This window comes from Nerophis ophidion, unplaced genomic scaffold (genome assembly GCF_033978795.1).
Source record: "Nerophis ophidion isolate RoL-2023_Sa unplaced genomic scaffold, RoL_Noph_v1.0 HiC_scaffold_75, whole genome shotgun sequence".
Lineage (NCBI taxonomy): Eukaryota > Metazoa > Chordata > Actinopteri > Syngnathiformes > Syngnathidae > Nerophis > Nerophis ophidion.
In genome coordinates, this window is record NW_026906997.1 from 193431 (window position 1) to 216516 (window position 23086).

General features: G+C 39.9%; 2 protein-coding genes across 2 annotated transcripts; one reads left to right on the forward strand and one right to left on the reverse strand.

Moving 5' to 3' along the window:
- Window positions 1-1055: 1055 nt before the first annotated feature.
- On the reverse strand, window positions 1056-7317 carry LOC133547154 (oocyte zinc finger protein XlCOF7.1-like). Its single transcript, XM_061892978.1, has 4 exons — window positions 7059-7317; window positions 2074-2820; window positions 1702-1989; window positions 1056-1060 (listed from the first exon to the last, which is right to left on the reverse strand). Exons 2-4 carry the CDS (start codon window positions 2768-2770, stop codon window positions 1056-1058), a joined length of 990 nt encoding a protein of 329 aa, XP_061748962.1. The 5' UTR covers window positions 2771-2820; window positions 7059-7317.
- A 913-nt stretch (window positions 7318-8230) lies between these two features.
- LOC133547151 (zinc finger protein 391-like) lies at window positions 8231-18805 on the forward strand. The gene is made up of 3 exons (XM_061892975.1): window positions 8231-8342; window positions 11864-12086; window positions 16859-18805. Exons 2-3 carry the CDS (start codon window positions 11864-11866, stop codon window positions 17599-17601), a joined length of 966 nt encoding a protein of 321 aa, XP_061748959.1. The 5' UTR covers window positions 8231-8342; the 3' UTR covers window positions 17602-18805.
- Window positions 18806-23086: the final 4281 nt, after the last annotated feature.

Sequence of the window (23086 nt, forward strand, 5' to 3'; positions counted from 1 at the left end):
CCTGTGTTGCCTTTGTGGGCGGAGTTGTGGGACGTGCACAGCTGCCTCCAATTGACCCTGGTGCTACTTAAGCAGCACATTGACAGCTGGATAGCACTCGGTTAATCCACTCCACGCCAGTTGATTCCATATTTCGAGTATTTTGCTACCTTGGCCATTCCCAGTGCCATCCATCTTGGTGTTGTTTTGTAGTGTGCACGTCTTGTAACTCCAAACCAAGTTTAGTTCATTTTTGTATATATGTATCTTTTATTTTGTCCACAATACACATTTTGTCTTCTCTCTTTCGCACTGTCGCTTTTTGTTTCCTCCTGTTTGGATTGTTTTTGTGAGTAGATTTCCGCAGTAAAAAATGTGTTTTACTCAGCGTCCTGCACATCCTTGGGTTCCTCTTTACTGTGTTGAACAGCACTCTGACAGAAGGAGTTTCTCCAAAACACAACACCCTTTGGCGGACAAGTTTGTGATTAAATGCTATACATAAAAAATGAAAGGGACAAGTGGTAGAAACAATGGATGGATTGACTTTTATTGACTTTTCCCTAACAATCCAAACTTCCCCATGTTTTCTGAAATTGATAATGTTTGAGGGATTCTAAAAAAGGGGGAACAAAATCATAAACAACTTTTTTTTTTTAAATTGTCATGTGTAGTTTTAAAAAAAAATAAGAAATGTAGATTATTAAAAACAAAACTATCCTTCATAACCTTCCACATATAATGTTGCCATTTTCTCTAATCTACATATTGCATAAAGGGGACATACATATAAAACAATATTCATATTACAAAAGAGAGTAATACAGATTAATTAAAAAAAATTGATTATTGAGACCCAACAAATGATTCATAAAGTCACAGATTTTAAAAGTAAATGATCTTGTATAAAAGACAACTGCTGAAAATGTATAAAGTAAATAATAATATGTTTCCAGAAGTGGTCCAGAAGGTGTTTCAAGTGTGAACCACTAAATTTGAATTAAGAGGGATTTATGTGTATTCAAAAGCAAAGGTATGAACACATGTAAAACAAATATGTACATCATATAAAGGAGTTACTCTACAACATCATTAAAAATCAAACATGATTTCTGAATATATCTATACACATAAAAAGTATTCGTAACATGTTTTGTCCTGTTTATTCTCATCTTTACAGTCAAAGTGTTGTGTTCATTTTTAAATAAAAGTACACAATGTTGTATATTAAAACATGTACTTGACTGAAAAAAGCAATAATCTGAAATATCTAATCTATAAATGTTAGAATCTATGTGCTGATGTTGTTACAAAGTCGAAGTTAAGATTTGACAGTTTATTTCAAATCCTGCAGTTTCATTTGCTGCTGCTGTTCTCACCAGCACACTTGTGTTTCTTACACTGCTACTTAGAAGACAATCTTTCACCACACACACTGCAACTCAACACTTTCTCTCCTGGGTGTCTTCTCATGAGTCTTTTCAAAATACGGACTTTGTATACAACTTTTACAACACACTGAACATGTTTAAGGTTTGTCTGCAGTGTGTCTTGTCATGTGTGCTTTGAAATGGTGCATTTGAGTAAAATCTTTACTGCAGACTGAACATGAAAAAGGTTTTTCTCCAGTGTGTCTTCTCATGTGTCTTTTCAAATGCATACTTTGTATAAAACTTCTACAACATACTGAACAAGTATAAGGTTTTTCACCAGTGTGTGTACTCATGTGTATTTTCAAGTAGTTCTTTCGAGTAAAATCTTTACCGCAGATTGAACATGAAAAAGGTTTTTCTCCAGTGTGTGATCTCATGTGTGCATTTAAACGTTCATTTCTTACAAAACTTTTACCACATTCTGAGCAGGAAAACGGTTTTTCTCCTGTGTGTGTTCTCATGTGTACTTTTAAACTTTGATTTTTTCCAAAACTTTTACCACATTCTGAGCAGGAAAAAGGTTTTTCTCCAGTGTGTATTCTCATGTGTATTTTCAAAATGTATCTTTGAGTAAAATCTTTACCGCAGATCGAACACAAAAAATATCTTTCTCCAGTGTGTGTTCTCATGTGTCTTTTCAAATCGTGACTTTGTGCAAAACCTTTACCGCAGATTGAACACAAAAAATGTCTTTCTCCAGTGTGTGTTCTCATGTGTTCTTTCAGATGACAATGGTATTTAAAAGTTTTGTGAGAGTGAGAAGATGTGAAGTGAGTGTTGTCAGTGTGACATGTCTTATCATCTTTAGAGTCTTCATCATCAGTGTCAGGAGAGTGTGACGTTGTGTCCTCACTATCTGATAGTGGAGCTAAGAGCTTGTCTGCTTGTGATCCTCCACAGTGGTCTCCATCAGCTTCTGTTGTCATGTGTTGTGTTGAGCTGCTGCTTGGAGGCTCCCCCCCTCCCCTCTCCTCACTTTCACCTTTCACCTCATCATCTTCACTCTTCACAGGGACACCAGTCACTGGCATCTTGGTGACATCAACCTCCTCCAGTCCTTCAAGATGCTCTCCCTGCTGACTGATGCTGTGTTCCTCCTCTTCCTCTTTAATGTGAGGGGTCAGTGGGTCCTCCTCTTCCGCCTTAATGTGAGGGCTCGGTGGATCCACCGCTTCCTTTTTAAAATGTGGTGTCAGTGGTTCCTCCATCTCCTCTTTAAAAAAGGGTAGCCATTGGTGTTCCTCTTCATTTTTAAAATGGGGGATCAGTGGGTATTCCTCTTCATTTTTAAAATGGGGGATCAGTGGGTATTCCTCTTCCTTCTTAATGAGGTTGTGCTGTGGCTCCTCCGTCTGCATCCTGAAGCTCCACTTCTGTTGCTCAGGGTGAAGATGTTCTTCACAGACGTCTGCAAGACAAACACAAGTTTGAGAAACATCCATATCTGCTCAGTCACATAATGCATTCAGTACTTTGACATGCACTTAGGAAAAACAAGTTATTGTATGAACTGTCTTGAAATCTCAGTGATGCACAAACACGTTACTCTTTACAACATTTTTCACAGGAAAAGAAAAACCAACTAGAACAACAGGACTTTTTACTATGGATAAACGATTTGGTTTAAAATTGATTTTACGATATATTATTTCATATTGAATTACTAACAGAACCATTTTAAAACAGGCTACACAGGCTCCTAATTTAGTTGTTGAAATATGCAGTAAAATATTACATCATTTCCAGTATTATTTTCTCAAATAAAGTAACCAGATATTAACAGTAAATAAACAAGTACATTAAAAATATTTTTTTCAACAAAATAATACAATTATAAATGATACAATATGTTACTGCATATGTCAGCTGCCAAATTAGGAGCTTTTGTAACCCACTTTAAAATTCTTCTAGTATCAATTATACACCAAATTATATATCGTGACATGTATTGTTGTTAGGATATAGATTTGAGGTCATATCGCCCATACCAAACATTAGTTCGCCAAGTCATTTTGTTTGGCCCACCAAATTTATTTTTTAATATTCTTCAGATGTGTGTGTATGTTTAAAATGTGGGACTACTGTTCTACATCACGTGGAAGTGTCATGTCATGGGGATGGTGTGCTTTCAACTAAGGGTGTGACGATACGGTCAGCTCACCAAAGGATACTCGATATTGGCTTTAGGAGAACGAGACAATATTTTGGTGGTTAACATGATTCTTACACACGTGTGTACTTCATGTGTATATGAATGTACTTTCCCTTGTGTGCTTAGTTTGACTGTAACTTCATAGTGGATAATATCTATAAACAACCTCAATTGTTTTACATCTTTAATTTGAAGGACTGTTTACTTATCTGACAAATTCAAAGGAAACTGCACTTTTTAAAATGATGCCTATCATTCACAATCCTTATGTAAGACATATGTTTTAAACTTTTATAAATTTAATTATTAAATAAACGTGAGCAAAAATCAGCTAACATTGGAGTCAATGGGAGCTCCTCTATTAGACCCACAAAGTCCTCCAAAAAAACTGCCAACAATACTCCATTTACATTTTGTGACCCGAATATTAACCAAGTATTAGTGATATTGTTATTATAAGCGCTAACACTAAGGACCTACTTTTAGCGGCGCATTGATCACAGAAGTAACTAGCTTATGCTGCTATATTGACATACTGAGCTGCTTCCTCACCTCTAAGATGGTGAAAGCTAATTCTAGAATATAAATCATGCTTCTCACTTATGTAGTAGAAGGTTGTGGACATAAACCGAGAACTTGGTCAACACTGACATCCAACTTAGACCTAGAGATGGCTAGAAAGATTAAGTAATATGCTCTTTTGCACCCACCCTTTTTAACCGTTTGCGATGATTAATTCTTCATCTAAACGGGAAGATATGAACATCCCATCAGTCGGCATCCCAGTGAAAGCAGACATTGTATGTGTGGAGAGACACAGCCGACGGGCCGACAATGGGCGGAAAGCAGCAGCGCGGGCCCACCTGGAGGCCAGGAGGCGGGGCATGCGGCGGCGAGGAGAGGCATGACACACGCGAAGCGACACTGCAGCGGCAATCTGAGCCAGGTGCGTATATTACACACCTGCTTACAATCTGTCTATCTGCTGCTAGAGTACAAAAAGGGCGAGGGAGGAACGAGCGGGAGAGCAGCACGGAGGAGGAAACAACGGCCAGCAGACGAAGAGCGCAACGACCCACACCGAGAGAGCGATGACGCACCCCCGCAGTGGACGCAAGCCCCGGACGCTGTTTAATATAGATTAGAATAGGCCGTGCAACTAATCATATGTCCTGAGTTCCAGTTGAAAGTGGGTGCAAGTTCATGCCCACGCACACACACTCTTATCGCCCACATTCTTCACACTGTTTACGTGGCTTCTTGGCCGAGGTCTGAGGGACAACACCAGATATGAAGTCAGAGTCCAGGGAGAAAAAAAGCACCAGTCAATATCGCACAGAAGGAACCTTCCTGGTGTTACCTGACGGCACGACCACTGAGCTGCGACACCACTACAAAGGCTCCTCCGTGCTCGTGCTCGTACCACCTGGCTTGGTAGCCTCGTACCCGCCTACCAAGCCAAAGACTTAGGTCCAATGATGAAACAGGGCGTAACTGCTGCTGATTGGACCGACACGCAAATACCACATTTTCAAAATTCCCCGTTGTCAATTAAAAACATAGTTATGGGCTGCACTTTGGACACACCTGCTGTAAGCTACAAGGAGCGAGCAGCTACACAACAGCTAAGCTAAAACAGCACTTTTAAGCATATCAAATAATTATAGTTGCTTAATACGTACACAAAGTCTCCAAAACAAAAGTCTGATAGCAAGTATCCAGTAACAAACAAGTCTGCGTTAGCCAACATTCTTTGCCATGAGCTTGACTTCATGAATTATTGTGGCCACCAGGTGTTGGGAAAGATCAAATAAAACAATTGCAAAAGCATCCGTCATAAGGTTACTGTTTTTTATATATTTGTGTCAATATGTAGAAGCATCCTCAGCCTTCCCGGGAAGGTCTATTCAGGTGTACTGGAGAGGAGCCTAAGTCAGACAGTCGAACCTCAGATTTAGGAGGAACAGTGTGGTTTTGGTCCTGGTCGTGGAACTGTGGACCAGGTCTATACTCTGGGCAGGGTTCTTGAGGGTGCATGGGAGTTTGCCCAACCAGTCTACATGTGTTTTGTGGGCTTGGAGAAGGCATTCAACCGTGTCCCTCGGCAAGTCCTGTGGGGAGTGCTCAGAGAGTATGGGGTATCGGACTGTCTGATTGTGGCGGTCCGCTCCCTGTACGATCAGTGTCAGAACTTGGTCCGCATTGCCGGCAGTAAGTCGGACACTTTTCCAGTGAGGGTTGGACTCCACCAAAGCGCCTATTTTGTTCATAACTTTTATGGACAGAATTTCTAGGCGCAGTCAAGGCGTTGAGGGGATCCGGTTTGGTGGCTGCACGATTAGGTCTCTTCATCTGGCCAGGAACTTTAGCTCTAACTGGATCGGTTTGCAACAGAGTGTGAAGCGACTGGGATGAGAATCAGAACCTCCAAGTCCGAGTCCAAGGTTCTCGTACAGAAAAGGGTGGGGTGTCATCTCCGGGTTGGGGAGGAGACCCTGCCCCAAGTGGAGGAGTTCAAGTACCTAGGAGTCTTGTTCACAAGCGAGGGAAGAGTGGATCGTGAGATCGACAGGCGGATCGGTGCGGCGTCTGCAGTAATGCGGACGTTGTATGGATCCGTTGTGGTTAAGAAGGAGCTGAGCCGGAAGGCAAAGCTCTCAGTTTACCGGTCAATCTAAGTTCCCATCCTCACCTATGGTCATGAGCTTTGTGTTATGACCGAAAGGATAAGATCACGGGTACAAGCAGCCGAAGCGGTCTGTTTATTTCAAGTGTTCGTTTTCCCTTATTAGCTCTTGTGTTATTTATTTAAACCTATATTTGTTCCCACTACCGCACCTTTAGTTGGAGTCTTTAATCTCGTTATATGCAAATATAATGACAATTAAGTCTATTCTATTCTATTCTAAATGAGTTTCCTCCGCCATGTGGCGGGGCTCTCCCTTAGAGATAGGCTGAGAAGCTCTGTCATCTGGGAGGAACTCAAAGTAAAGCCGCTGCTCCTCCACATCGAGAACAGCCAGATGAGGTGGTTCAGGCATCTGGTCAGGATGCCACCCGAACGCCTCCCTAGGGAGGTGTTTAGGGCACGTCCAACCGGTAGGAGGCAACGGGGAATAGACTATGTCTCCTGGCTGACCTGGGAACGCCTTGGGATCCCCCGGGAAGAGCTGGACGAAGTGGCTGGGGAGAGGAAAGTCTGGGGTTCCCTGCTTAGGCTGCTGCCCCCGCGACCCGACCTCAGATAAGCAGAAGAAGATGGAAGGATGGATGTGTAACACAACTTGATGTTTCTTGAAAACAGCGTCCAGTAGTTGATGTTGTTGCTCCTTCTCCTCTTTTGTTGGACAAAATTCCTCCTTGTACTCTGCTATCGTTTTTTTTTCTAACATCACAAATATTTCTTCAATGGCAGCAGTTAGTCGCTGATTCAGCAACACTCACATCATTTGTAATATAGACATGTTCACACAATAAAAACACTTTACACTTACATTGGATCTCTGCTTTGATGTGTCGATCACTTCCGCCTCTCTTTGTTAGCAGCTAACAAGCTAAGCTAACCAGCAGGCTAGGCTAGCACGTCAAAGTGCACTCAGACTAATGTATCCGCATACAAACAATTAATAACGACGTTTACTCTGTTAAACGACACACATGTGCACATGTACGTTGTAATTAAGACCTAGAAACCATAATAACCAAAACAACGTATTCTCCGCCAGACGCCATCTTGTTTTGTTCTTCCTTCTGTGTGACGTCATCGAAGTGTTCTCAACCGCGGAACAAATGTTGGCCAAACACGCGTTTCACTTGGACAATAGTGAGTGGTGCACACTTCCTTCAAACAGGTGTTTCACTGGGACAATAGTGAGTGGTGCACACTTCCTTCAAACACGTGTTTCACTGGGACAATAGTGAGTGGTGCACACTTCCTTCAAACACGTGTTTCACTGGGACAATAGTGAGTGGTGCACACTTCCTTCAAACACGTGTTTCACTGGGACAATAGTGAGTGGTGCACACTTCCTTCAAACACGTGTTTCACTGGGACAATAGTGAGTGGTGCACACTTCCTTCAAACACGTGTTTCACTGGGACAATAGTGAGTGGTGCACACTTCCTTCAAACACGTGTTTCACTGGGACAATAGTGAGTGGTGCACACTTCCTTCAAACACGTGTTTCACTGGGACAATAGTGAGTGGTGCACACTTCCTTCAAACACGTGTTTCACTGGGACAATAGTGAGTGGTGCACACTTCCTTCAAACACGTGTTTCACTGGGACACTAGTGAGTGGTGCACACTTCCTTCAAACACGTGTTTCACTGGGACAATAGTGAGTGGTGCACACTTCCTTCAAACACGTGTTTCACTGGGACAATAGTGAGTGGTGCACACTTCCTTCAAACACGTGTTTCACTGGGACAATAGTGAGTGGTGCACACTTCCTTCAAACACGTGTTTCACTGGGACAATAGTGAGTGGTGCACACTTCCTTCAAACGCGTGTTTCACTGGGACAATAGTGAGTGGTGCACACTTCATTCAAACACGTGTTTCACTGGGACAATAGTGAGTGGTGCACACTTCCTTCAAACACGTGTTTCACTGGGACAATAGTGAGTGGTGCACACTTCCTTCAAACACGTGTTTCACTGGGACAATAGTGAGTGGTGCACACTTCCTTCGCCCGGCCACAGAAGACAAAAAAGAGTTGCTGGTGTAACAATAGGAAGAATATATTCCACTCCTCTCTTGTACACGCGGCTTATGAGGTAATATACATGATATATTTTCATATTATTTATCTTATTTACCTCATATGTTGTTCGAAGCTAACGTGCTAGCGTTAGCCCGCTAGCAGGCCTTTGTAGCAAATGCGAGCGTTTTTCTTGAGGAGTGTATTTTATATGTTCTCTATGAGAATTATATTGACTTATTTAATACTTTAACTGTTTTTTTGTTGTATATTACAGTCACGCTTAACATCATTAAATATTTGTTACTAGAAAGAAACGAACGTCTCGTAATTTAAGTCTGGAATAAGTCACATAGATAGAAAGACAGATAGATAGCAATTTATTGATTCCTTCAGGAAAATTAAAATTCCAGCAGCAGTGTACAGAGTTGAGATCAATTTAAAGAAAAAAGTAAAAAGTAAATAATGGGGGTTTAAAAGGAAACAAAATAGAGAAATATTACAAAAAGAATAAAAACAATGGGAACAACAATATAACAGTAAAATAAGAATATAACAAGACAAAGTAGGCAGTAGTGACCATGTTATGAAAAGGTATTGCACTGTTATTGTTTTGCATCCCCTGTCATCCTAATCCCCCCCCGCCCCCCGTCCCAGAGAGGAGTTGTACAGTCTAATGGCGTGTGGGACAAAGGAGTTCTTGAGTCTATTAGTCCTGCACTTGGGATGAAGCAGTCTAGAACTGAACAGGCTCCTCTGGCTGCTGATAACACTATGCAGAGGGTGACTGGCATCATCCAGGATGCTCACTAGTTTGTCAACAGTCCTCTTCTCTGCCACCCTCACCAGTGAGTCCAGTTTCATTCCGATTGTAGAACCGGCCCGCCTGATCAGTTTCTCAAGTCTGGAGCTGTCCTTCTTAGATGTACTGCCCCCCCAGCACACTACCATGTAGAACAGAACACTGGCAACCACAGACTGGTAGTACATCCACAGGAGTTTTCTACAAATGTTGAAGGAGTGCAGTCTCCTGAGGAAGTACAGCCTGCTCTGTCCTTTCTTGTACTGGTGGTCCGTGTTAACAGTCCAGTCCAGCTTATTGTCCACCCAAACCCCGAGGTACTTGAATGAGTCCACGGTCTGTACCTCAACTCCCTCAACATGGTATAATAATAATAATAATAATACATTTTATTTGGTATAGCGCTTTGTTATTACGAATACACTATTAGCACAATTGTAACCAATTAATGCTTATTCAGTCGGACTAAAATAAATATTTAATTAAATAAATATTAAATATTTTAAAAAAGCTTTAATATACTGCACACAAAATGAATTTGCATCAATATTTTGTTTGTAGTCGAAACATGAGGTACTTAAATATCCTAAATATTTGTTTATATTTATACATTTGTATATATATATATATATATATATATATATATATATATATATATATATATATATATATATATATATATATATATATATATATATGTATTTATTTATATATATACTCACTGGCATGTGTTATTCGTCCTTCGCTGCACTTCTGTTTGTTTTCATCCATCCATTTTCTACCGCTTATTCCCTTTCGGGGTCACGGGGGGCGCTGGCACCTATCTCAGCTTGTTTGTTTTCAGTTAGGTTAAATATGTTGCTTTCGCAGAAGAAAGTTAAAGTAGCAATGATTGTCACACACACACTAGGTGTGGTGAAATGTGTCCTCTGCATTTGACCCATCCCCTTGATCACCCCCTGAGAGGGGAGGGGAGCAGTGGGCAGCAGCAGTGCTGCGCCCGGGAATCATTTATGGTGATTTAACCCCCAATCACAACCCTTGATGCTGAGTGCCAAGCAGGGAGGTAATGGAAAACAAGGAGAGGATATTGTGCGTAAAAGTAAAGCCAACCGACCACAGCTCTGTAGTCCTGGTCACCGTTGACGTGAGGTGGGACTATTTTGGAGGTGCACGTCAAGGTTGGCTGGTAGGTTGGTAGTGGGAGGAGCCAGTTGGCGTCACTTGATGCTGCAGCACAATGACACTTTTATACGTGCAGACTGACTTCATGCAGTCATGACGGTATTAAAATCCCAGCAGGAGGTTTTCTATAAGTTGTTACTTTTTATCAATAATTAATGTAAATGCAGAAAATAGGATCAATGACACAATTCATAATAATAACTGATCAATCAATCAATGTTTATTTATATAGCCCCAAATCACAAATGTCTCAAAGGACTGCACAAATCATTACGACTACAACATCCTCGGAAGAACCCACAAAAGGGCAAGGAAAACTCACACCCAGTGGGCAGGGAGAATTCACATCCAGTGGGACGCCAGTGACAATGATGACTATGAGAAACCTTGGAGAGGACCTCAGATGTGGGCAACCCCCCCCCTCTAGGGGACCGAAAGCAATGGATGTCGAGCGGGTCTAACATGATACTGTGAAAGTTCAATCCATAGTGGCTCCAAGACAGCAGTGAGAGTCCCGTCCACAGGAAACCATCTCAAGCGGATCAGCAGCGTAGAGATGTCCCCAACCGATACAGGCGAGCGGTCCATCCTGGGTCCCGACGAGCGGTCCATCCTGGGTCTCGACTCTGGACAGTCAGTACTTCTTCATCCATGGTCATCGGACCGGACCCCCTCCACAAGGGAGGGGGGGACATAGGAGAAAGAAAAGAAAAGAAGCGGCAGATCAACTGGTCTAAAAAGGAGGTCTATTTAAAGGCTAGAGTATACAGATGAGTTTTAAGATGAGACTTAAATGCTTCTACTGAGGTAGCATCTCGAACTGTTACCGGGAGGGCATTCCAGAGTACTGGAGCCCAAACGGAAAACGCTCTATAGCCCGCAGACTTTTTTTGAGCTCTAGGAATCACTAATAAGCCGGAGTCTTTTGAACGCAGATTTCTTGCCGGGACATACGGTACAATACAATCGGCAAGATAGGATGGAGCTAGACCGTGTAGTATTTTATACGTAAGTAGTAAAACCTTAAAGTCACATCTTAAGTGCACAGGAAGCCAGTGCAGGTGAGCCAGTATAGGTATATATGTATGTATATATGTATATAAAGGTATATACAGTACAGGCGTAATGTGATCAAACTTTCTTGTTCTTGTCAAAAGTCTAGCAGCCGCATTTTGTACCAACTGTAATCTTTTAATGCTAGACATTGGGAGACCCGAAAATAATACGTTACAGTAATCGAGACGAGACGTAACAAACGCATGGATAATGATCTCGGCGTCTTTAGTGGACAAAATGGAGCGAATTTTAGCGATATTACGGAGATGAAAGAAGGCCGTTTTAGTAACGTTTTTAATGTGTGACTCAAAGGAGAGAGTTGGGTCGAAGATAATACCCAGATTTTTTACAGAGTCACCTTGTTTTATTATTTGGTTGTCAAATGTTAAAGTTGTATTATTAAATAGAGATAACTGATGATTATTCCATGTGTAGAAGAACATCACTACAAAGTGGTGTCAGTCCATTTGGAAAATATTATATTTGATAGACTAAACAACATTTGACACATCTGAGCTGAAGTTTGTTTGTGTTGTCTTGCGGACGTCCAACAGATGAACGCTCGTCAAGAAGAACGTCCCCTTCAGCAGCAGGAGGATCCACAGCCCCCCCACATTAAAGAGGAAGAGGAGGAAGTGTGGATCAGTCAGGAGGGAGAGTGTCCTGTAGGGCAGGAGGAGGCTGATGTCAGCAAGTTTCCACTGACTGTTGTCTCTGTGAAGACTGAAGAGCATGAAGACAAACCACCTGAGTCCTCACAGCTTCATCACAGTCCAAGTAAGCACAACATCCACATATCATCTAATACAATGTTTGTGACACATGTTCATCCGGGGGACACATTTATCACTAAAGATGAAGATATGTTTGCTTTTTAAAGGCCTACTGAAATGAGATGTTCTTATTTAAAGGGGGATAGCAGGTCCATTCTATGTGTCATACTTGATCATTTTGCGATGTTGCCATATTTTTGCTGAAAGGATTTAGTAGAGAACATCGACGATAAAGTTTGCAACTTTCAGTGCAGACAATGACGTCACACGTGTGGGGGCTCCTCACATATTCACATTGATTTTAATGGGAGCCTCCAACAAAAAGAGCGATTTGGACCGAGAAAACGACAATTTCCACATTAATTTGAGCGAGGATGAATGATTAGTGTTTCAGGATATTAATGGCGACGGACTAGAAAAATAATAATAATTTAAAAAAGTAGGTTATAAAAAAAAAATTCCGATGTTTTTAGAGACATTTACTAGGACAATTCTGGGAAATCCCTTATCTTTCTATTGTGTTGCTAGTGTTTCAGTGAGTTAAACAGTACTTGATTGCAAAAGATTCAGCAACACAGATGTCCAAAATACTGTGTAATTATGCGGTTAAAGCAGACGACTTTTAGCTGTGTGTGTGTGCAGCGCTCATACTTCCTATAAACCCGTGACGTCTTGCGTACGCGTCATCATTACACGACATTTTCAAGACGAAACTCCCGGGAAATTTTAAATTGCAATTTAGTAAACTAAAGCGGCCGTATTGGCATGTGTTGCAATGTTAATATTTCATCATTGATATATAAACTATCAGACTGCGTGGTCGCTAGTAGTGGCTTTCTGTAGACCTTTAACACCACCATTTAAAAACGAATGCTTATCAATCATGTGAATTATGTTTATATAGCGCTTTTCTCTAGTGACTCAAAGCGTTTTTACATAGTGAAACCTAATATCTGAATTACTGTCAGGGGGTGTTGTTGCTGAACCCCAAGATGCAGAGATGGCGGCAGGCATTGTGCAGGAAAACATGATTTAATTTAACACTAAAACAAGAACAAACAAAAGGCGCGCACAAGGCGGAGAACAAACTTGTCTATGAACAAAACTAGCACAAAGGCTAACTGGGGACTAAAAGCAAAAACACTTACTGTGACACGAAGGAACTATGACATGAGCAGAGTGAACAGAAGTAGACACAACACTACAACGATTAGTATAAATGACATTGACAGGTAGTGGTGACATCCACACGACACGACAATAATCCAGCACTGACTGGTGGGGAAGGCAGCTTTAAATAGTATCTGGCTGATTGACACCAGGTGTGGCCAGGTGCCAATCAGCCACAGCTGGGGAGACAAAGCACTCAGGGAAACAACCAGGAAACAGATAAATAATGGCGCTGACAGGAAATACTACACACAGAGGAAAAACTAAAACACAACTAAACTGTCAGGGGCAAGCCGGACAGTTACTTTTCAACCAGTGTGGGTGGCACTAGGAGCAGGTGGGTAAAGAGTCTTGCCCAAGGACACAATGGCAGTGACTAGGATGGCAGAAGCGGGGATCGAACCTGGAACCCTCAAGTTGCTGGCACGGCCACACTTCCAACCGACAGGGCGCTCACTCCCCCTGACATGCCGGACCTCAAGTGACGGCGTGATAAGAACGCACCGTCACAATAAACAAAACAAAACACTGGCGGAAAGTGATATTTGTTAAAAAAAAAAAAACAAGCAAACTGGAGTTTTGACCCAGAGAAGGCAGGTCGGTTAAAAAAACCAAAAACTCTGCAATCCAGGGACGCCCGGACTTAAGGAAATGCACGTCCTTTTTGATTTCAATGCGTAAAAAGACATAAAAAGTGTGTTAACGCCAACACTGGTTATTCATGTGATTATCAGACAGCAGTCATTTCCATTAGACAATATTCAAATATAGCTGGGAGTGTTGGAACCATACCAATATTTTGCTACCGGTACCAAATTTATTTTGGTACTTTTCTCAATAAAGGGGACCACAAAAATGGCATTACTGGCTTTATTTTAACAAAAAAAACTTAGGGTATATTAAACATATGTTTCTTATTGCAGTTAAGTCCTTAAATAAAATAGTGAACATGCTAGACAACTTGTCTTTTACTAGTAAGTAAACAAACAAAGACTCCTAATTAGTCTGCTGACATATGCACTAACATGTTGTCTCATTTATACACCTATTATTTTGTCAACATTATTAAGGACAAACTGTAAAAATGGATAGTTAATCTACTTGTTCATTTACTGTTAGTATCTGCTTATTTTCTCTTTTAACATGTTCTATCTACACTTCTGTTAAAATGTAATAATCACGTATTCTTCTCTTCTTTGATACTTTACATTAGTTTTTGGATGATACCACAAATTTGGGTATCAATCCGATACCAAGTAGTTACAGGGTCATACATTGGTCATCTTTAAAGTCTTCATGTGTCCAGGGACATATTTCCTGTGTTTATAAACATAATACTGTATACATTTAAAAAAAAAGTGAAATAAAATGTTGTGATACCAAAAAATATTGACGTAATCATAGTAGTATCGGCTAGATATGTGGCGTTTGTTTACATTTTGAAGCCGGTGAGCTACGGTGTGTAGTGAAGCATGTTTAGCTGTTCCTCGTCCTCCAGTGATAATGTTACTTGTGAGAAACTTACTTTATTTGTTGCCATGGAGGCGAGGATTAGTGATTTAGAAGTAGCTAAAACACTGCCGACGGCGGATGGATGTTAGCCGCTAGCTAGCTTGCTATGTCTTAAAGCCCCTCTTCCTGAGGGTGTTTCAGTGTTATAACTTCACCTTTATTGTTAGTTTTTAAGCCAAAATGAATCCGTTGTTCCTTTTCTGTCTCCACGCTGTGTCTGCTTGTAAGTACTCAGTGATTGTGTGCTGCCGAACATGCTCGTCTGCTCGTAAACCCGCAATGTCACGACGTGACTTCGATGCGAGGGTACGGTACAGCGAATGATTCATTAGCGGTACTATACCAATACCAGTATACTGTACAACCCTAATAGGTGGTATGGCACACTTATAATTCAAATAACCAAATAATGTTTGCTTTCATCAGATATGTTCTAGTATTGTATATGTGGATGGGGGCCCTGCTTTGGAAATAATGTGTGCCTCTTTCAGAGATCAGGTTTAGTTCCACTTGAAACATTGACATGTTGCACAATGAGATGAGTGCTGTAGCACAAGCGTGGGATAACGTCAACAGTTGTGGAACTTTCTAACAAACACAGTGGAAAGTAGTTAGAGAAAAATGAAACGACGCAGATATTGCTTTCTCCTTTTACTGTTAACTCCAGATAAAAACGGGATCTCATTGGAAGCGATAGTTATGCGCAGACGTCGTTTTAGGTAAAACAAAATGGTGTCTGCCAATGTAGTTTACTACGTCAGTAGTTGTCAAACTTTTTTCACCAAAAATACTTGGCTGTCCAAGTACCACCTCAATGAACTTTCAGGTTCATTCAATATAGGAAACTAAAACACTGTACTTAAACAATTAAACAACATTTGTCGTACCATTACTGGTACACTTAAATCGGTTTTATGTGTGTGTGTGTGTGTGTATATATATATATATATATATATATATATATATATACACATACAGTCACGATCAAAAGTTAACATACACCTGTAAAGAACATAATGTCATGGCTGTCTTGAGTTTCCAATAATTTCTACAATTCTTATTTTTTTGTGATGTAGTAATTGGAGCACACACTTGTTGCTCACTAAAAACATTCATAAAGTTTTTTTTTTTTTTATGAATTGATTATGGGTCTACTGTACATGTGAGCAAATGTGCTGGGTCAAAAGTGTACATACAGCAATGTTAATATTTGGTTGCATGTCCTTTGGCAAGTTTCACTGCAATAAGGCGCTTTTGGTTGTTGACCACCCCTCTTGACAAAATTGGTGCAGTACAGCTAAATGTGTTGGTTTTCTGACATAGACTTGTTTCTTCAGCTTTGTCCACACGTTTAAGTCAGGACTTTGGGAAGGCCATTCTAAAACCTTCATTCTAGCCTGATTTAGACATTCCTTGACCACTTTTGACGTGTTTGGGGTCATTGCCCTGTTGGAACGCCCAACAGCATCCAAGACCCAACCTCCAGGCTGATGATTTTAGCTTGTCCTGAAGAATTTGGAGATAATCCTCCTTTTACATTGTCCCATTTAAAGCAGCAGTTCCATTGGCAGCAAATCAGGCCCAGAGCATAATACGACCACCACCATGCTTGATGGTGGGAATGGTGTTCCTGGGATTAAAGGCCTCACCTTTTCTCCTCCAAACATATTCCTGGGTATTGTGGCCAAACAGCTCCATATGATATTCATCTGACATGGACGGAGCTAAGATCTTTTGGAGGAAAGTTCTGTGAAATACCCCAAAATAACTTGTAGTGTCTTGTTAATTTATAGCCAAAAATGTTTTTATTTTATAGATATTTTTAAAGCAGAAACATTTCCTTAGGGTCCTCTGGCACCCCATGGGGGACCCGTAAGGTCTGGGCCTCTTAAGACCTCACTGTAGGTGCTAATCGACCTGTTTCTTCACCTTTTTGCCGAAATTGAAAGCAAAAGAGTCCACAAATAACCGAATCGTAAAGCAGAATTGAAAAGTAAATCTGAATTGGTAAAATCTTATCAATATCGCTCCTGACATGTGACTGAAAAAAAGATGGACTCCTCTCGACCATGTTTGTCTTCCTGTGTCCTGCAGACGTCTGTGAAGAACATCTTCTCTCTGAGCAACAGAAGTGGAGCTTCAGGATGGGCAAGGAGGAGCCACAGCCCTTCCACATTAAGGAGGAAGAAGAGGCGCCACATACATTGCAAATGCAAAGGGAAGAAAATAACCCACTGACCCCGCATTTTAAAGAGGAAGAGGAGGAACACAGCATCAGTCAAGAATGGTTGGAGAAGTTCCATTTGATTGTGAAGAGTGAAGATGATGAGGTGAAAGGTGAAAGTGAGGAGAGGGGAGGGGGGGAGCCTCCAAGCAGCAGCTCAACACAACACATGACAACAGAAGCTGATGGAGACCACTGTGGAGGATCACAAGCAGACAAGCTCTTAGCTCCACTATCAGATAGTGAGGACACAACGTCACACTCTCCTGACACTGATGATGAAGACTCTAAAGATGATAAGACATGTCACACTGACAACACTCACTTCACATCTTCTCACTCTCACAAAACTTTTAAATACCAAAGTCGTCTGAAAAGACACATGAGAACACACACTGGAGAAAAACCTTTCTCTTGTTCAATCTGTGGTAAAGGTTTTACAGAAAGTCAACATTTGAAAGTACACATGAGAACACACACTGGTGAAAACCCTTTTTCCTGTTCAATCTGTGGTAAATGTTTTACACAAAGTCTATATTTGAAAGTACACACTAGAACACACACTGGTGAAAAATCACATTCCTGTTCAATCTGCAACAGAAGCTTTTGTTGACGATCAAAGCTTGTAGCACACATGAGAACACACACTGGTGAAAAACCTTTTTCCTGTTCAACCTGTGGTAAAGGTTTTACAGAAAGTCAGAAATTGAAAGTACACATGAGAACACACAATGGTGAAAAGCCTTTTTTCTGTTCAACCTGTGGTAAAGGTTTTGCACAAAGTCAGGATGTGAAAGTACACATGAGAACACACACTGGTGAAAAAGCTTTTTCCTGTTCAATCTGTGGTAAAGGTTTTACAAGAAGTACAGATGTGAAAAGACACATGAGAACACACACTGGGAAAAAATCGCATTCCTGTTCAATCTGCAACAGAAGCTTTTGTGACCGATCGACCCTTGTAAGACACATGAGAAGACACCCAGGAGAGAAAGTGTTGAGTTGCAGTGTGTGTGGTGAAAGATTGTCTTCTAAGTACCAGTGTAAGAAACACAAGTGTGCTGGTGAGAACAGCAGCAGCAAATGAAACTGCAGGATTTGAAATAAACTGTCCAGACTTTCATTTTGACTTTCTAACAACATCAGCACATCAATCAAGTACATGCATTAATGTACTTTTATTAAATATTGAACAAAATAATTTGACCGAAAAGGTGAGTGTAAACAGTACAAGACATACTTCACATACAAAAAACATTTTATTTGTATATATATGCATAATAGAATTTTAGAATTATTCATAATAGTTTTTTATAGGCGTTTGAAATATTGAAGAATTACATTTTTTTTATTTGTAATTGTTAATAACCCCATAGATTATCACCTTTATATGATATACATATGTACTGGTTCACATCTGAAACATCTTCTGGACCACTTCAGGAAGCATATTATTATTTACTTTATACATCATTTAAACAGTTGTCTTTCATACAATTTTAAAATGTGTGACTTTATGAATCATTTGTTGGGTCTCTATTCATCCAGTTTATTAATGATCTTTATTACTGTCTTTTGTAATATGATGATTGTGTTGTGATTATTTTATATGTATGTCCCCAGACCTTTATGCAATATAAAAGTGAGAGAAAATGGCTGAATTGTTTGTGGAAGGATGGTTTTGTTTTTACAAACTTACATTTGTGGATAAAACAAAAACTCCTATTATTGTGTTTTAAACATTTTTATGGTTGTTTTTCTTTTTAACATCCCCAAAACAATATCAATATCAATCAAAGTTTGTCGTTTTGGCAAAAGCCAATATTATACATAGATTTACTTTGCATACATTCATAAAATAAACAGTTTATTTTGTTTCCCAATCACAGAACGAACAAGTGTTGTCTTCAATTGCAATTCAATATCCTAAAAATGATTTTAAGTGGTCAATTCCGGGGTTGTTTTTTTTCCAAAATGAACCCCTTTGCCTTTGGAAGATTGGAAACTTTCAAGTTCTATATTTTTTAATATACTATTGAAGAAATAGTAAATAATTACAAAAAATGGTATGCTGTATTTAGAATGTTTTTTACAAAAGCCTTTTATTTTTAGTAATTATTTTTATTTGCAGGTTATAGTTAATGAAATCTTAAATTCATAAAATACTTTTCTCACTCAATAAGTGCATCAGCGACCAAATGCCTTTTTCAAACCATTGCTGTACAAAGATGGATTTGTTTCTCATTTTAATATAAGAACAATTCCATAGTGGAGTATTGTGTGTGATGAAGTTGTGTTTGTAAATTAGTTTCCAGTACAACAACACTACTCTAGCCTTGACTGGAGGGCAAAGCAGGTCTAAATAGCAACCGGCCTATTGACAGTCCAGGTGTGGCCAGGTGCCAATCAGCCGCATCTGAGGGGAAACAGCTCTCAGAGAGACAAGCAGGAAACTGAACCAAAATAAGAGCGCTTACAGGAAATAAAAACAAACACAGAGGACAAAACCTAACTAAACTGTCAGTGACAAATTTGACACATTTATTAAAAAAACTAAACTTCTATCGATATTTGCAGTTGCGGCATTTTGTTAATATGAAGGTGAAACATGTAACAAAGACAAGCATATGTTTAATTGAACTGTTTACAAAAGTTTACAATTCAGAAACTATTGATAGAAGTGTTTCATGCTTGTATAAGAAATCATATTTAACTTCATGTGTTAAAACAAAATGGGAGAAGGAAGGAGGGATAACTATATCTGAGGAAGAATGGACAATAAAAAGGAGATATCAATGGACTTGTAGCAGCTCACCCAAGTGGAGAGTTTGGCTGGGAAAGTTTTATTCCACCTTCTCAGAAGTCTCAGTATGATAACAACTCCCCTGCCTGTTGGACAAATTGTGGGAATCTAAAGGCAAACCACTAGCATGTTTTCTGGGACTGCTCTGCCATAAAGGACTATTGGAAAGAGATACACCAAGCTCTACAGGATATTTTCAAATCACCCCTTGAAAGTAACATTCTGTTTTTCACACATCGCACCTCAGGATTGGCTGAAAAAAGAGAAATACTTCATGAATATCCTACTAGTGGCTTGTAAAAAGAGCATTACCAGGAAATGGATATTACAGGAGAGCCCAACTTTGAAGAAATGGATGGAAATCACAATGGACATTTATAAAACACAGAAGATAACAGCTTTTATTATTTATAAACTAGAGAAATGTACTTCATACTGGGAATACTGGCTCCATTATGTCACGCCACATAAGACTAATTTTATTTTTTCCAATTCGTGATTAAACAGTTTTTTTTTTTTTAAAGATGATTCCCTATATGTACATAGTTTTTTTCTATTTATTTATTTACTAACTGTTCATATTATTTCATTTTTTTTTTAAATTATCGTTATTATTGTTAATATTACTTTGGTTAGATTTTTTTTTTTTTTGCTGATTTTCTGTGAGTGTTTTGCTGGATTTCAGCAGTTTGTTTTGTTTTCTTCATAGAAAAGTTGCTCTGGGTTTTTGTTCTTTTATCAATAAATATCCCTTTTTTCACTGCACGGTGACACCTCGTTCTTCTGCATCTTAAAAATAACGAAATGATTGTAACTAGCATTCCCAATTTCCAGTTTTTGGTGAACTCTTGTGAAAAATCCACTCTCATGTTACTCTTTATAGTTAATTCATTTTTAAATTAATAAAATACTAACTGAGTCCTGCTGCTAGTTCACTTTTTGTGGTGTCATTTTGCTACCTGTTTAGGAAATTATATCTTCTTAAATATATAAATAATCTTCCATATTGGCAGCTATAGTGATTCATTTATTCAGCAGAGCAATACTGTTAGGAGCTGAATTAGATGGAACCCAAGGATGCAGAGACATATTGTTTGTAGACAAAATGTATTCTTTTATTCTGGGCGCAAGGAGGATGTAGCCACAAAAACATAAAGCGATGGTGGAGCACAAAAACACACCATAAAAACTACTAAGATAAATACCAAAACTAAACCAAAAGCGCTAGTAAAGACTGGGAATAATACTGACAGATAAGATAAAAAATAAAAGAGCAAAGTACAAAAATAAATCTCTAGACGAAGCTAGGAAACATACTTCAAGAATGAAGTAAAACAGAAACACAAAATGATAAACTGCAAGCGTTAGTCGGCGCTGGATAAACAGGCAAACCTGCAAGATGCACGAGCAAAAACAGGAGGGTTTAGCAAGTGAGACGAGAAGGACAGTCATGCGTGAGGAACAGCAGTAACCACAAAGTACCGGCGCTAACGGGCCGTAAGCAGCCAGTTAATAAAGGCACGCTAATCAACCTCAGGTGTGTTGGATTGACCAGCGTCAGCTGCACTCCAGACTGTGGATGAGAGAGAGAGTCAGTCTGATGTGCAAACAACATCATGAAACTTCAGTATACCACAAATACAACTTGCTTCCGACAAAAAAGTATACACAATTGCTGTCTTCCTCGCTGATAAAACATGATAGCAACATAAATCTGCTAGCTCAGGATCGCCCCCACTTCTCAGTGTGGTGAGTTGGAGTATCAATCAATCAATCAATGTTTACTTATATAGCCCTAAATCACTAGTGTCTCAAAGGGCTGCACAAACCACTACGACATCCTCGGTAGGCCCACATAAGGGCAAGGAAAACTCACACCCAGTGGGACGTCGGTGACAATGATGACTATGAGAACCTTGGAGAGGAGGAAAGCAATGGATGTCGAGCGGGTCTAACATGATACTGTGAAAGTTCAATCCATAATGGATCCAACACAGTCGCGAGAGTCCAGTCCAAAGCGGATCCAACACAGCAATACAGTGCTGAAATCTGTATTTTCAAGGCCTAAAGAAAGCCACTACTAGCCACCACACAGTCTGATAGTTTATATATCAATGATGAAATATTAACATTGCAACACATGCCAATACGGCCGCTTTAGTTTACTAAATTGCATTTTTAAATTTCCCGGGAGTTTCTTCTTGAAAATGTCACAGAATGATGACGTGTACACAAGACGTCACGCACTGTTAGGAAATATGAGCGCTGCACACACACACACAGCTAAAAGTCGTCTGCTTTAACGGCATAATTACACAGTATTTTGGAGATCTGTGTTGCTGAATCTTTTGCAATTTGTTCAATTAATATTGGAGGAGTCAAAGTAGAAAGATGGAGTTGGGAAGCTTTAGCCTTTAGCCACACAAACACACAGTGATTCCTTGTTTGAAATTCACAGAGGTGAAGCTTTCCCATGGATCAGAGCGGTCAAGAGAACATGGATCCCGACCAAATGTCAACCAGCAGTTTTGGGTGAGAAAATTGTGGTAAAAAGTCGCCACTTACCGGAGATCAGCTGAGCTTGTGCCATCCATAAAGCTGCCGTCGACTTCCTTCAAACACTAGCCTCAAGACACCCGTGGAGACACACCTCCGACTATCAGGTAATATCAAACTCACTAAAACACTAGCAACACAATAGAAAGATAAGGGATTTCCCAGGTTTATCCTGATAAATGTGTCTAAAAACATCAGAATCCGTCCCAAGTCAATCGCCTTTTTTTTCAAACTTGATTTATTTATTTTTTTTCTAATCCGTCGCTATTAATATCCTCAAACACAAATCTTTCATCCTCGCTCAAATTAATGGGGACATTGTCGTTTTCTCGGTCCAAATAGCTCTTTTTATTGGAGGCTCCGATTAAAAACAATGTGAGGATGTGAGGAGCCATCACACGGGTGACGTCATCGTCTGCGACTTCCAGTAAAGGCAAGGCTTTTCTATTAGCGACCAAAAGTTGCGAACTTTATCGTGGATGTTCTCTACTAAATCCTTTCAGCAAAAATATGGCAATATCGCAAAATGATGAAGTATGACACATAGAATGGCCCTGCTGTCCCCGTTTAAATAAGAACATCTCATTTCAGTAGGCCTTTAGGTCTTATGATCAAGGAATAATGAGGTCACACTGATATTAGAACATTAATGCTTAGGTTTCATCCAGTAGTGGACCGGTTATGTCTGATGATGATGATGATGATGATGATGATGATGATGAAGATGTATCTGTTCAAG